At 47.9% G+C, this 14115-nt stretch overlaps 1 protein-coding gene and 1 long non-coding RNA gene across 5 annotated transcripts in view; one reads left to right on the top strand and one right to left on the bottom strand.

Annotated features, from left to right (window-relative positions):
* LOC139083078 (uncharacterized) overlaps positions 1-14115 on the bottom strand; it is a 23653-nt gene extending 9538 nt beyond the window's left edge. The window contains exons 1-2 of the long non-coding RNA XR_011539626.1: positions 13411-14115; positions 12969-13099 (exon numbers count right to left, since the gene is read on the bottom strand). This is a non-coding gene — a long non-coding RNA (uncharacterized lncRNA). The remainder of the gene's footprint in view (positions 1-12968; positions 13100-13410) is intronic.
* Positions 980-14115, top strand: part of SLC13A4 (solute carrier family 13 member 4) — a 42362-nt gene continuing 29226 nt past the window's right edge. Inside the window, exons 1-2 of one of the 4 annotated variants that reach the window (XM_008542299.2) lie at positions 980-1894; positions 6526-6654. In XM_008542299.2, coding sequence (XP_008540521.1) covers positions 1796-1894; positions 6526-6654 — 228 coding nt within the window. In that variant the 5' untranslated portion in view covers positions 980-1795. Of the gene's footprint in view, positions 1895-5545; positions 5736-6525; positions 6655-14115 lie in introns of those variants that run through there. The other 3 variants (XM_008542298.2, XM_070617824.1, XM_070617825.1) reach the window with 3 other exon arrangements.

Genomic DNA, 14115 nt, shown 5'->3' with positions numbered 1-14115 from the left:
TTTCTGGAGTCACTTCTCCGGTCACTTTCCCTTTAGCCTGGGGATCATTTCAACTGGTTTTGCTGCAGATCTTGGAATGCCATTCCTTGTGTTCTGTGAATTTAAGAGAACTTGGGTAACCCTTAACTCTGCTCAGCTTCTCTCAGATGAAGGCAGTGCTGCCAAGGACCACCAACTTTAAAAGTTTTTAGAGTTTCCTTTCTTTTTTCCTTTTCTTTTCTTCCTTGCTCCAAATCCACATGTACTTTCTGAAAAAAGGGAAAAGCTTCTCCCCATCTGTAAGCAGCAGAAATTCCAGAGTCCAATGGCTACAAAGACCCTGTCCCTGAACTTGTCAACTTATTCCCTGCTCTTCCACCTCCTCCTTGCATACCCACCAAAGGAAGCTTCTGCTTCTTTTTCGGTAAAGAACCTCAGAGAAGAGCATCTGGGTACCTACTCCAGCCAGAAAGTCCACTCACATCTGGGCTGGAAGGGCCTCTGAAATGATACGGGCAGCTAGACTTTTCCAGAGAGGCATTCTCGCCACAAGGGTCTGTGGCCTTTCTCACAGGCTAACACCCTCTGCTGGTTTAGACATTTTGTGTTCACCCAGGTGCTGAAGCAAATGATCTTTGCCACCAGGGAGGTCTGAAAGGTTTAACAGTGTGCACTCTGGGGCAAATTTCTCCAGGATTAATATTTCCTTTTCTCCCTGCCACCGGACACATCGTCTTCCTCTGACTTTCATCAGCAAGCGGTCCCCCAGGGAAAGCTCCAGGTCCCATGGTCTGCAGGGATAAAGCAGTGCTTGGGCAAATGAGATTATGTTTACAACCATGGTCATCACTTCAGCCCCTAGGATGTCTGAGAAACAAAAATAAGCTTTGCAAGTTGCCTAGGTCTGCAGAATCAGCAGGCCCCTGCTGGGACCAATCCTGAACTGCCTTTGGAAGAGATACCGTCTCGTTCTTTCCAACGTGCTGATTGGCTGTAAGGAATGGGCGGGGCTACTGCCTCTGTCTGGCTTCCCATAGGTGAACGAAAGTTAAAGTGGGCCTCCAGCAAGATTTTGTCCCGTGACAACCAGGAATGTCTTAGGGATTTTTTTTCTGCTTTGGAGGCCCAGGCTCAAAGCAAATTATAAGTGGGAGACCAATTAGAAGGAAAGAAATTTGAACTGAGTTAAGGTGCCAGGTCCTGGGAGAGAAGACCAACCCCATCTGAAGGCTGCCTCCTCCCTGACAAACTCGGGGGGCTTGTTTTAAGGGAAGGGGAGTACTAGGTTTTTTTAAGGGAAGAGGGGTACAGCGAGCACAGGTAGGAAGTGACCCTGGTACTGCCCGAAACAGGGCATCAGAGAGAGGAGAGAAATGATGGAGGGCACGATATGCTCTTGGTCTTTTTAATTTTTTAAGCCTTTAAATGACTTCTTCAAGGCCAAACAGCAGCAGCAGAGGGGCAATTTTGTTGATGAAGGGGGCCTTTGCTGAGCCCTAGAATGAAGTTACTCTATTACTGAGCAAGCAGAGAGGGAACGCACTATGTCCCCATTTATCATCTTTTCCCGCTTCCTTGTTGCTGGGCATAAGACTATGCTGGCCAATCCCACCTAAAACAGGAGGCAAGGAGCCCAGCCTTTTGTGCAAACGGGCTGTCACTGCCCTCCTCTTCTGCCCCCAAGACGAAAGAGGACTTTTGGAAGCTGAGAGAGGTTTACGAAGTCTTTCTGGACTGAGCATTGAGCATCGCGAGGAGCAAAGGCATCGGGCCTGCGGCGGGCTCCAAGGGGAGGAGGAGAGCGCACAGGTCCAGGATGGGCTTGCTGAAGGGCCTTCTCCGGGCCAGGAACCTGCTGCTCGTTGTCTTCGTGCCGCTCGTGCTGCTTCCTCTGCCCATGCTCTACCCCAGCAGCGTGAGTACTGGCCTGTCCTCTCCTGGGGCCAGGGGGTCAGGCGGAAGGTCAAGGAGGGGAGGTGGGTGGACAGAACGGGGTGCTTATTGCAATTCTTCAACGTGGTTTCCTGTTGGTTTGAAGAAATGGAAGGGTCTTTCTGGAGGAGGCTAAAATACTTTCTGCCTAAAAACTGCCATTTTCATCATTCTGTCCTATTCCCATCCCCCAACCCCATGGCCCCCAGCCAGGAGTGAGATTAAAAAAGGGCTGCAGCTGAACCGGCTGATGTGTGTTACACAAATCTGTGGGCCAGGGCTGGCAGGGTGTGCTGATAAGGAGAAGGACACGCTGGTGAGCCAGGATTTGTCAGGAGTCCCCATGTGACCATGTGGATGTAAGGGTAACTACGGATGCAGGAAGACCTCCTCGTGATGATACTGAGGAGAAGGATTAGGCAGGAGGGGACTGTGGACCTCAGGGTGGGGTGGGGTGGAGTGTGGCCCCCGCGGAGGCTCTTTTGCACCTCACCAGGGTCTGTGGGCCAGTCTTGGGGGACTGATAACCAGGGTTTGAACCTCTTAATCTCTCAAGTTCCCTCTGAACTTGAAAGCAGAGCTTGGCATCTTGCCCCGGTTTCACGGACATGGCCCTTCCGTTATTTGTACCGTCTGTGTTTTCTTCTCTGTGCTCTTGAAGGACAGACACCAAATGACAGCCTAAAAAGACACAACAGAGGAGCAGAGGAGCCCCAGCTTTGGCTCTGCGCTCAGCTTGCTTCTCTCTGCCTCCCTTCCCTTCCTTGCTCTGTCCCCCTCCTCTCTTCCTCCCCCTCTCAGTGGCTTTACCCCTTCCCCGCTGGCACTGTCCTTGAGACTCTGGGGAAAAATAAGCTAAGAGAGCTTAATCGTGTTTGTGGGAGGGGAAGAGCGCCTTCCACGCAGCTCCCTGAGCAACTTGGTAACCAAGATTAAGTTATAAAGTGAAATACAGGGGATTAGGACGGTGCTTCTTAAAAACAAACTGGCTTAAATCTCGAGCAGAATAAATACCCCCAAGTGCCAGGGAGACGCTGATTAAACCCGGGCCGGGATTAGCAGACAGTGATTGCTGCTGACAGTTTTCCTGGCCCGTACACCAGTCAATTTTCTGCTTTGTCCAAATGAGCTGATTTCTTTTTTTCTTTCCTTTACATGGTTTTTTTTTTTTTTCCCTCAGTATCAGATGGGTTTAAGGGAATGCTAACCAAGTGGCGAGCAGGCAGCCTCCAGCCTGCTCTTCCTCTCCATAGCAGTATCAGGTGCCCCCTGAGTCCCCGTCTTTGGGGACCATGCCTCTAGGGTGTAGCGTTCCCCACTTTTCATTCTGGGACCCTGTCTTTGAGCTTCTTAGTTACCAATGACTAGTGAGAAGTATCCACAAAAAGAAAAAGATAAATTATTGAAGGAGGCAAAATAATCTATACAGTTGAGGGAAGAGGAATGTTGTGGAAAAAAGAAGAGAGGAAAGGAAAGACAGGTGTGCCTCTGCTCTGTTTGGGTCTATAAATAATTGATGAAGAAATTTTTAAAGCTGGACTTACTCAGAGCAAGAGGTAATGCCCTTTTTTGACCTAGCCCCTTTTTTCAGACTGTCTCTCACCTTTGGACTAAGATGGCTTCTCTGTGTGTCACAGTGTCAGCAAGAGGCCTGCTCTTCTTCCCCCACAATGATTTAGAAGCACCTTGAGGTCACCAGTGCCCACAGTAGGCACAAACCTACCTGTATAATGTCTCTCACCCATCCCTCCCCCATTGCATCTAACTTTGAGATTCCGATACTTCCTCCTTAAGTTTCCTAAATGGACTCGCTTGCTCTGGGCTGGATTTGAGAGATGTCACCCAAGCAGGAGCTCCCGGCCTACAGTTCTGATGGTTCTTCCAAGTGGCAGGCCACAGCTACATTTTAGGAATGGGTAGAATAACCTTCGCCTTTTTCCTACCCAGTTGTCTACAATCAGGGGCCCAGACTTGGTTTACCATACTACAGAAGAAGAGGCTATGAGAGGGGGCGTCCATCACTAAGCCCTGCTTCAGTGTCTCCAGTGGGATAAAGTTACACCCAACTCCCAAGCTAAATTCCAGTCCTTCACAGCAGCACATACACAGACCGCGAGCCCCCTCTGGTCAGGTTTACATGGGATACCACTGGGGTGGTCGGACCGTGTGGAAAAGGAGCAGATGCAAACATCAGTTAGCAGCAGTCAGGAAACATCAAATAGGAGGACATCCCACTTTTGAACTCTCTCCTTTATTTATAAACAGGGGCAGAAAAGAACTAACAACACTACTCCTTGAAGGCAATGCCTGAATACTCACCAACGCCTACACACCTGCTGACCAATGTCTGTGATAAGGGGCCTGGAGTCGCCAAAATATTCTCTCCGGTAGATAACAGAGACCTGTTAGCCAGCAGAGAAGCCCAATTCAATTCAACCAACACTGATTGAGCTACCTGCCAGACACTAGTCAGACACAGGGACACAGGACTCTTGTAATCAAACGTCACAGAGTATTTTGGGTTATCTGAATATAAGCTTACCTACTGAATTATGAGAAGGTTGAGAAGGGGCAAAAGGAAGATTATGTAAATTCCATGGATAAACTGAGGGGGAAATATATGGAAAGGCCTGAAGGTGGTCTCTTGGCCACTCTGCTGTAAGGAAAGGTCAGATAAAAATGATGGTAGTTTATCCTGTTCTTAAGACTTCTGGATAAAGGTACCTTGGTGACTTCCTCCGGTAGCCTTTGCTAATTCCTAATAGCAGTTACAATCAAAACGTTTATCATGGCTTACCTGAATTCTCTTCATTCAAACTAAAATGGTGCCTGGTAGAAGGAAAGTTCTCTCTCTCTCATCCTCTCTCTCTCCCTGTCTCCCCTTTTTCCCTTCCTTAACTTGTGGCCCTGTGATGACCAGGACAAGAAAGACTGATGGTCCTTAGGAAGGAATAAGGGCTTCTCAGTGAGGGACAGACATCCTGTCCCCTTGATCTTCAGCTGCAGTTAAGACCCACCATTCTGTCTCTGTCCCGGGAAAGAGATGGGAATTACTGGGCTCAGGTGGGCTAAAGGGCTTTGAACTCCTTTGGGTAGTTTTATTTCTGCAACAAAGGGAATTCTTCTTTAAATTTCATTCTTTTCAAAAGGGAGGCTTTTTTTTTTCCACTACTGATTCTGTTGTCTTATCAGCACTTCCAAAAGTTTTAACTTCTCTCTGATCTTTTGGCTACAGAGGAAAGCTCAGTAGGAGCTACAGTCAACAATTGTTGGGCCCAGTTCCCATTTCTCAAACCCCAACGCCATAATCCCTGCGTATCAGGAGGGAGCAAGGTCCCGTCAGCCAAGCTAAGTTAATCACCCCTGATGCCCCTCACTGATCATGGTGACCTTTTGTAACTTTTATGTAGAAGTTTGAGGACGCTTGTTCTGAATCCAAGGGAGAGATAAACAGAACAAGATTTGTCAGGTTCCTTGATCACCAGCCAGAGTGTCAGGGTAGGTCAGACCTGAGCCCAGATGGTTTAGAACTATGTCTAAATTGAAGAACCCACAGCCAACTTGGATCTTCTATGCTGTGGCCCCTGAGCCCATTGTTAAGTCCCTTGGACAATGAGCTCTCCCAAGAGTCAGCCAGTGACCTTTCTCAACACCATTAATCAGCACCCTTCAGGGCAACCAGCATTACTGGCGGCCAAGGTTAAAGAGGGCTGATTTTTATAAGGATGTTGTACTTATTTGTTCTGTGTGCTCCGAAGTTGTACAACCAGCAAAGTGAACGGGCTGCAGAAAATGCTGGGAATTCTTCAGGCCTTCCCTTCCAGGTAGGCAGCACTCTTTCTTCCCTTTGTCGGAAAGATGTCTGCATGAGCATCAGGCAGGTGGAATGACGTCCCAGAGCAATGAGAACCAGACAGTAGTCAGGACACTGCTTCTCAACCAGGGACGATTTTCCCTCTGAGGGACATTTGGCAATGTCTGGAGACATTTTTGGTCATCACAATTGGGGAGATGCTACTGACATCTAGTGGATAGAGGCCAGGGATGCTGCTAAACATCTTACAATGCACAGGATAGCCCCCACAGCGAAGAATTATCTAGCCCAAAATGGGCCAATCTCAGAGCTCACATGTGAACTGGTTAGATAAATTAATCCTTACCTTTAACTCTGCCAAGAACCTCTAGTGTCCAATCAACTTGACACCAAAATATTCTGCCCCAGTCCAAGTTAAAGCTGTGAACTCCACCTTTATGGTATATGACCTTGGACCTGGACACTGCAGTTAATTTCAGTCCCCACCCTATACAGTTTCTGGAACCAGCAGAGCTGTGATATCATCACAGTCCCGTGGCCTCTGTGCTGCAGGCCAATGCAAACATCATGCCAGGCATCGGCCCACCCGAGAATCAGCCATTACTTCACACACCAAAGTATGGGCCCTGCCATGGATCCACCACACTGCCCTGCCAAGGCCAGCTTTGCACCTCCCAGGGCTGTGTCCCGGTGCCCATGTTTGAGTCCGGGTGCCTACTGCCTCTGCCCTGGATCTCGTCTGGATGCTCAGTGGCAGTGGCTGTCCCTGTGACTAACTGCCCACTTTCCTCCCCTTCCAGGAGGCTGCCTGTGCTTACGTGCTGATCGTGACTGCTGTGTACTGGGTGTCCGAGGCCGTGCCTCTCGGAGCTGCAGCCCTGGTGCCTGCCTTCCTCTACCCGTTCTTCGGAGTCCTCCGATCCAGCGAGGTTAGACCACTTGTGGCCCAGCCACCTGCTGGGGTTCCTCCCGGGCCAATGAAAGAGGGCTTGAGGTGAAGGGAGATTCACAAAGCACTTGAGGAGGGGGCTTTTTTGCTCTCTGAAATGGCCCCTTAGCACTAAGCCTTTGTACCTGCTGTTCCAGACCCTGAGTTCCTCTCCTTCAACCCGTGACCCTCTATCTCTCAAACTGCCTCTTTCAGGCAGCCTTACTTGCTTAATCATATCCAGTTGCTCCTTCAGTCTGAAACTCTCTAGGAACTGTATGATATACAACCAGGCTGCTGTCGATCTTTCTCAGTCTTGTGTATGTCCATTTAGCCTACAAGCACTCAAAGGCAGGAACCAGGCCTCCCGGGTCTTTGGAATCTGATTACAAAGCTGAGCCCATGTAGAGTAGGTGCTCAATAAATATTTGTTGGCAGAGAGACTTACCATGTTTCCCTGAGTCCTGACAGTGTCTTCATCCACTTCCCCTAAGAAGACAGTTCTGTTCCTTCCCCAGCTCAAGATTACTGCACTTCCTTTCTGTGACTGCTGTCTATCTAGACTCTGCCCTCTCTGTTCACTCTCTCTCTGTGGCATTCTTAAAATCTCAGACAGAAATTGTCAATATGAAGCCCAGGTTGGGGCCAAATTTCCGGGCAAACACTTAAGCATATCACAAATAGAAAAAAGAACAACACAGCAGGAACCCGGGAGCAAGATAAAGGATGGTCCTCATTCATGAACATCTGGTTCCGTTTGGACTGTCTTGTTCTGGCACCTGGTCTCTGGCTAGTTTCTGATGAAGATGGAATGGTAGAGGTTTGGGACAGAAGAAGGAAGAAAGGGCACTAATGTTTGAATGCCCACTAAGAATCGGGCACTATCCTGGAAGGGCTGTATTCGTTATGGAATGTTCCCAAGATCTCTACAAGGTGAGTGTTAATATTTCCAGTCTACAGACGAGGAAAGCGGCTCAGGGAGTTAAAAAAACTCACCCAAGATCACAAAGTAGGAAGTAGCAGAACTAGATTCCAACTCCTATCTATTAGATTTCAAAGTCTATACTCTTGCTCACGATACCAGAAGGAAAACACTCCATGAAGTATTATGTCGGTGCACAATGAGTTATTCCTAAGAACTATGGATCTCTTTTCCTGTGTGCTATAAGGAAGGAATGATGAAGCGGGGCCTACAGGATGCCTTAACCACAGATAACAGAACTTTTTTGAAAGTCCAAAGGTAGAATTAGGCGATCTCCTAATTGTTGAACTTGACTGCTGATGAAAAGGTTGTCTTCCTACTGCATGGACTCAACTGGCTGTTTTTTTTTGTTTGGTTGATTTTTGGTGTTTTGTTTTGGGTTTTATTTTTTTGTTTTAGGGGTTTTTTTTTGGTGGCATTGAGTAGCTATAGCGGCCTCCGGCATTCCAAAAGGGGTAGGACCCCCAAAACCCTCAGCAGTGCTTTTATTCCTGGAGATGGATATGCTGGGGGCCCATAAAAGCCAGCCTGTGACCGGAATTACCCAGCAGTGGCTCCAATTTTCCTCCTTCCTTTGTGGAAAAAATACGTAGTTTGGGTCTGTTTGCATACCTAAAAGAACAATCAACCTTAAATATGACTTTTCTTAAGGGAAGTGTATGAACTTGTTCTGTAGGTTTCTCCTTAAAATTGTAAAACCAAAAGCCAAGGAGTCAGGGGGTGAAAGTAGAGGTCAGAGGAAAGAAATGAAGTTATAGAAAGAATTGAATCTTAAGTAACATTTTTAAGTGAGCTAACTATTAAGTGAGAGACTTAGATTTTTGTGTTTCACTACAGGCAGCCCCAAAGCCAACAGCAGGCCTCAGCCTTAAAGTAGATGATGTCTCTGTTTCTCCAAGGGCTGCCTGCCTTCCACGGGAGGCAATCAGGCCCTTCCGCACAGTAGAGAGGTTACTAAGCAACAGTTGATCCAAGGGCCCGCCCCTTCACACAAACAGGAAGGCCAAACCTGTAAGGAATCTAGGAGACAGTAGTTTTCAAGGGTATCTTGACTGTGAGGAGAAAAGAAAGACTGTCCAGTGAGAGATTGCGTGGTGTTATTGCTGAGGCTGGAGATGGGAAGCATTAGGAAGAGCGAGAGGGCAAAGTTTATCATTTTAGATGAAAAATCCTACCCATCCATCTCATAAAGTGGCTTTGGCTGGTGATGATATTTAGCAGTTTGGCTACAGCGAGCAGCTTAGGCCAAATATAGTTTGTTTAGCTGGCCTTATAAACTCAGATTCGAGGAAAATGCCAGTAAGGTAGAGGACGTGGGTTGGAGCCCCTTGGGAGCCAGTTACCTTTGCAGACAGAGAGAACACCTATTCCGCAACCACTGGCCGCACTCCTACGCCAGCGTGTGCCGTGGCTCACCGGGAAAGCTGGGCTGGGCGTCTATAAGAGCCCCCTTTTCCGGAAATATCATCTACTTGTCGCTCCTGAAACCCTCCTTGCGCCCAGCCCCTTGCTGTGACTCAGGCCAGTCTTCCACAGGAAAGGTGTCTCCGATTCTTTCGACTTTAAAATGCTACCCAGTTGCCCTCTTTGTGGAGCCTTTCCAAAGACCTTGGCTAAAAGCGTTGTTCCCCTCCTTCGGAGCCTATTTGATGTCTTTATCCTTTAAATGGTCCATGAGACACACCAGATATAAACTTCCTGCAGACATCTCCTCTCCACCAAGATTCACGCCCCCTAGGACTTACGATGTCTTATGGCCTGTATGCAGGCACTGGCCCTCAGTTAACATTTCTTGATTACAGTGTTTCCTGACGCTGTATCAATAGTGTACTCTCCACATGAAGGCATGTGAACAGGATCAGTGTGACTCAGGGACTGCGGCTTTTGTCCCTTATGTTATTTACTCAACATTCAGAATAATTTATCTGAGTTCTCTTCCTACCATGTGCAATATGGGGTGTTACAGGTACCCGGAGGGAGACAAAGATGAAACACATAACTTCTGTCCTTTTGATTCCCACAGCGGACCCTTCTGAGTTTCCCGCTGTCGGCTAGATGTGTGCATATAAATGGTTGGTTTTCATGGTGACGTGCTGGTCAGCAAGCATTGAGAGTTGTCTGTGTGCAAAGCTTAGACTGCCTTTGCTCTGTGGCACGCAGGTGCTGAAGAGAGACATGAAGTGAAGTAAATGACTCCCGACCTTGGGAAGTTCCTATTCTAGCAGAGAGAAAGGATAAACCAAATGGAGAAACACAGAAGACCTTTGCAGTAATGTCTCATCTTCTGGCATTGTGGAAGACTTACACAATTGCCCATGAGGGACTGTTCTAGATCAATGAAATTTACCCTGTCAACTGCCCAAACTATGTTGACCACCTTTTGATGGAGGTCTTTCTAAAAGGCTTTATAATTTCCTGGCCTTTTAAACAGAAGTGATTGAATATAAATTAACTTTTTCTCTGGAGCCTTCAAAATTTCTGGGGGAAAAAAATTTCTCAATCAGAGAAGCCGATGTGGACTGGAGGACAGCACAGTTGAGTAACTTGAGTGCTGGTTGAACAGCTGACCCTAAAGAATTTTGAGTAACATATTGGCATCAGACTGGAGAGAGAGCTCAAATAAAAATATAAAAGGCGTGTTGTTGGGTTTGCAGATGACTCAAAGATGGATGGGCTAGCCAATGTATAGTGACAGAATGAATCAATGTGGACAGGATGAGACAATGAACTGAAACTGACAAAATGATGTTTAATAAGGATAAATGTTAGCAGTTTGTTTGAAAAGACCCTTGGCTTTTAGTTGAGTACAGACTCAGTATGTCATTAGTCCAATATGGCTGCCAAAATTTTGAGCATTTACCATATGCCAGGCACTATGGGCGGTCCTTTACGCGCACTGTATCACTTAATCCTCTATAGAGTTGTTATTATTTTTATCTTCACTTTACAGAGCAGGAAACTGAAGTTCAGAGAGGTTAAGTAACTTACTCAAGATTACAAGCTAGTAAGTAGTGGAGCCAGGACTTGAACCTAGGATAGTATGATCCCAGAACCTGTGCTCTGAACCGGTTGCGAATCTCTACTGAAATCTGCTGAATTAACAAACAGTTGTGTCCAGAGCATCAAATTCTGGATAAGGAGCTCATTCAGAGGTGGGCAGCCAAGACGTCAAAACTCTAGAACGTGAGTCACATGAGAAATGAAGAGGAGATTCAAGAGAGGTGTGACTTCTGGCTTCCACAGCTCAACACACCAGGCTCAAAGGGTCAGACAAGAACCAAAGCGGCAAAGCGCTCTGTGTGAGGGCAGACTCTGAAGTGAGCGCCACGCACGGTCCTGGGGTCCCCGTCCCTGGAAGTGAAGCTGGATGGCCTTGTCAGGGATGTTAGGGATAGATGTCATATCTTGGGAAGGGGTTGGCCTCTAAGGTCCTTTTCACTTTAGGATTCTCTGATCTTGTGAGCATCCACCACCTCCCTCTGCTGGTATACAGAGCCCAGGCCTGTATTTTAGTTTTGTTTTGCCTCCATTGTGATTCTCACTACTGTCATTCTGTCTGCTTCTAAAGCCCTCCAAGCCTTCTAATGTGTTGCATAGCCTGGAACAGTACCTGTGTCAATCAGGCTAGCCAAGACTTACTGCTTATGGGAGAGCAGTGTAGAGGTGGGGGCAAGGGGCTTTCTGGGGAGTACACAGCATGGTTTAAATGAAGGGGCTTGAGAATAGTCTCCAGGATGCCAGGGTCAGGAACAACTTCTGGTAGTGATTACCTCTCTCTCTCTACCCCTCCCCAACACACGCACACACATTCTCACCCTCCCCTGTCTAGTTGCCCTGCACTGCAGGCCCCAGCAAGTCTCGTTCAGATACTGGCTCCTGCCAGAGCAAGAGAGGCAGTGAGCAGCTCCAGCTGGGTTAGCAAAACAGCCTTTGCAGCCGAGTGACGCTTGAGTCGGATGTCATGCATCTGCTTCCCTGTTTGTTCCTGATCTTTCTGACCTGCTGGCTCAGGAGACGAGTGCCTAGACCCTGACTTTCTCTGTCTGTTAACCTAGGGGCATTTCATACGCCACTCTCTGCTCTGCCTTTCTGGCCTCTACTCACCATGAGGCTGACTCCCTGCATAGAGGCCTGTGGGGATGTAGGTTGAGCATCCAGCCCGGCCACTTGCCTGAACCCAGATTACCCACAGCCATCCAGACACAGCCCAGAACCGAGCTCCAAACCCAGGCCTTGAGTGAGGCCTGGAACCAGGAACCGTCAGATGTTGCAGCCTTTTGAGGCCAAACTAACATTTCTGTGGGAAGAGCTACTCCCTGTGTATGAGCCAGCCCCTTTGCCTCTGGGCTCGGAGCCCAGCCCCCTGCCTTAGGTTCCTCCACTGAGGCAGTTCATAGAGTTCCAAAGAGGAAACAGGGGGTGCTTTCTGAGTCAGCAAGTCAGCATCCCCAGCATGCAGGAGCTGCACCAACTTCTGGGCCAGGTCAGCACCCACCGGGTCTCTCTGCTTTAGATTTCTCTAGGGTAGAGTTTGCAAAGAATTTTTTTTAAGCAATAAAACCTTTTCTTTAAACCAAATCTTAGGAGAGTGAATACATAAAACAGATGGAAGAAGAAGTCCTACTCAAATTGAGAATAGGGGCCCAGAGCCCTGGCTGCCTAGGCCCTTCCTGATACCTCATGGCCAACCGCTTCCCACAGTGGCCCCTGAAGTTTCAGAGACAGTGAAGATGGTTTGTCAACCTCTGTCCTCCGGGTATGCAAATCAGGCAATTAGGCAAGTGTCTGAACCCACACAGATGTCCCCCACAGAAACAACATTCCTGCCCCCAGCCAAAGGCCGAGAGCCAGCCACACTGGATTTGGCTGCATTTCTGGGGCACTAGCTGGAATCCTGCAGTGTGGGGCTTCAGCTCTGACAAGGGCCTTAGTTCAGCGCTAAGAGAGAGCCAGGCTCGTATCTAGAGGATTTCACAGCAAAATTGTTCAGGTGAACCAAAAATTCCCGCCATTTGCAGAGTCCCACCAACAGCTGACTTGCAGAGACAGTTTGGATGCTGATGAGCTGCATTTCTGCTGGGACACCCCTATGCTGCCACATGCCCACATCAGGAGAGTGGACACAGTTGGATCCATACATGCTGCTGGTCTCTTGGCTGCCACTACCGTGAGCAAGTAGAGTGGCAATGTAGAAAGGGTCAGCATCCAAGTTGGCAGCAGGGTAGAACTGAGTTTGAATCCAGTTTTGTCACTAACTAGTCTTGAGCAAGTTGTGTAACCTCTCTAAACAGCCATTTACTCATCTGAAAAATGAGAATAATGGAAATACCTACCTCCTTCGGGAGATGTGAGGATTTTAGATGATTCTGAGTGTGCGAGCGCTGATCCAGGTGCCCAGAGGCAGGAACGATCAGTTGGTCCGCCTCTGTCTTCCTCCGTGGACCCAGCGAGGACAAGTCACATTCTTAGTGAGAGAAGCACTGGTCTGAGATCGACATCCAGATCTCCATTCTCCTCAGACTTCTAGGAAGAGAACCCCAACTCCCCCCTCCCCTTTATAAAAAACTCTTTTAAAAAGTATAAACCTAACATACCTAGAAAGTAAGAAATAATTCTATGTCCAAGGAAAGTAATGTTTTTAAAAGCTCACTGCTAACAGATGTCACCTGCAATTCACTAACAATGAACTAGTCCGTAAATAGACCACATTCGCCAGCACTTCTGTCCTTGTATCTCTGCCCAGGCTGGCTCCGAAAGCTCTTCCAATGCACTCACCCTTCACTTAAGAAAATGTGGAGGAATCTTTTTTTGGGTCCACTTTGTTCCCTCTTAATTCATTTCTTTCTCTTATCCCCTCATTTGGTCGTGCTGGCATACTCGATTCCGGGCTCAATCTCATCTTGCAGCTTGTTATCTTCTCTACTTCTCTAAAGATAATAATGGACATTCACTGAGCACGTCCCACATGCCAGGCACTGCTCTGAGAGCTGGCCTGCGTTATCCTATTTAAGGCCCATGTCAGGATGGGTTACATGAGCTCCGTATCATTACTGTTGCCACTGAAAAGGCTGGAGGGACGGGCCACAGGGGCTCAGTGGTTTGTCCCAGAGCACACAGCTCATCTGCGAGGCAGCGATTTAACCCAGGTAGTCAGAACTCAGAGCCCAAACTGTTGCCATTCTCTGCTCCACCTTTTCACAGCAACCTCCTCGAGCCCATCTCTTCAAACCACAGTCCAGAAACACCTCTGCTCTCCAAGCTCAGGAAACCACAGAACGGAAAAACAGAAAGGCCATAAAAAATGCATATATCACAAAATCGACGCACTAACAAGCTTCGTTATCTAGTTTTCCAACTCACAGAATATTAGTCTCAGAAATGAGACAGCGAGGAAGGGGACCCTCACAGCAAGCCTGAGTATGCAACACGTTTCAGAAAACGATTAAAATAATCCTCCGGAACGCTGGAACTCTGGTGTTC

This window comes from Equus przewalskii, chromosome 4 (assembly GCF_037783145.1).
Source record: "Equus przewalskii isolate Varuska chromosome 4, EquPr2, whole genome shotgun sequence".
NCBI lineage: Eukaryota > Metazoa > Chordata > Mammalia > Perissodactyla > Equidae > Equus > Equus przewalskii.
Note: the sequence above shows the minus strand (reverse complement) of the source record. Positions and strands in the feature narration are given on the sequence as shown.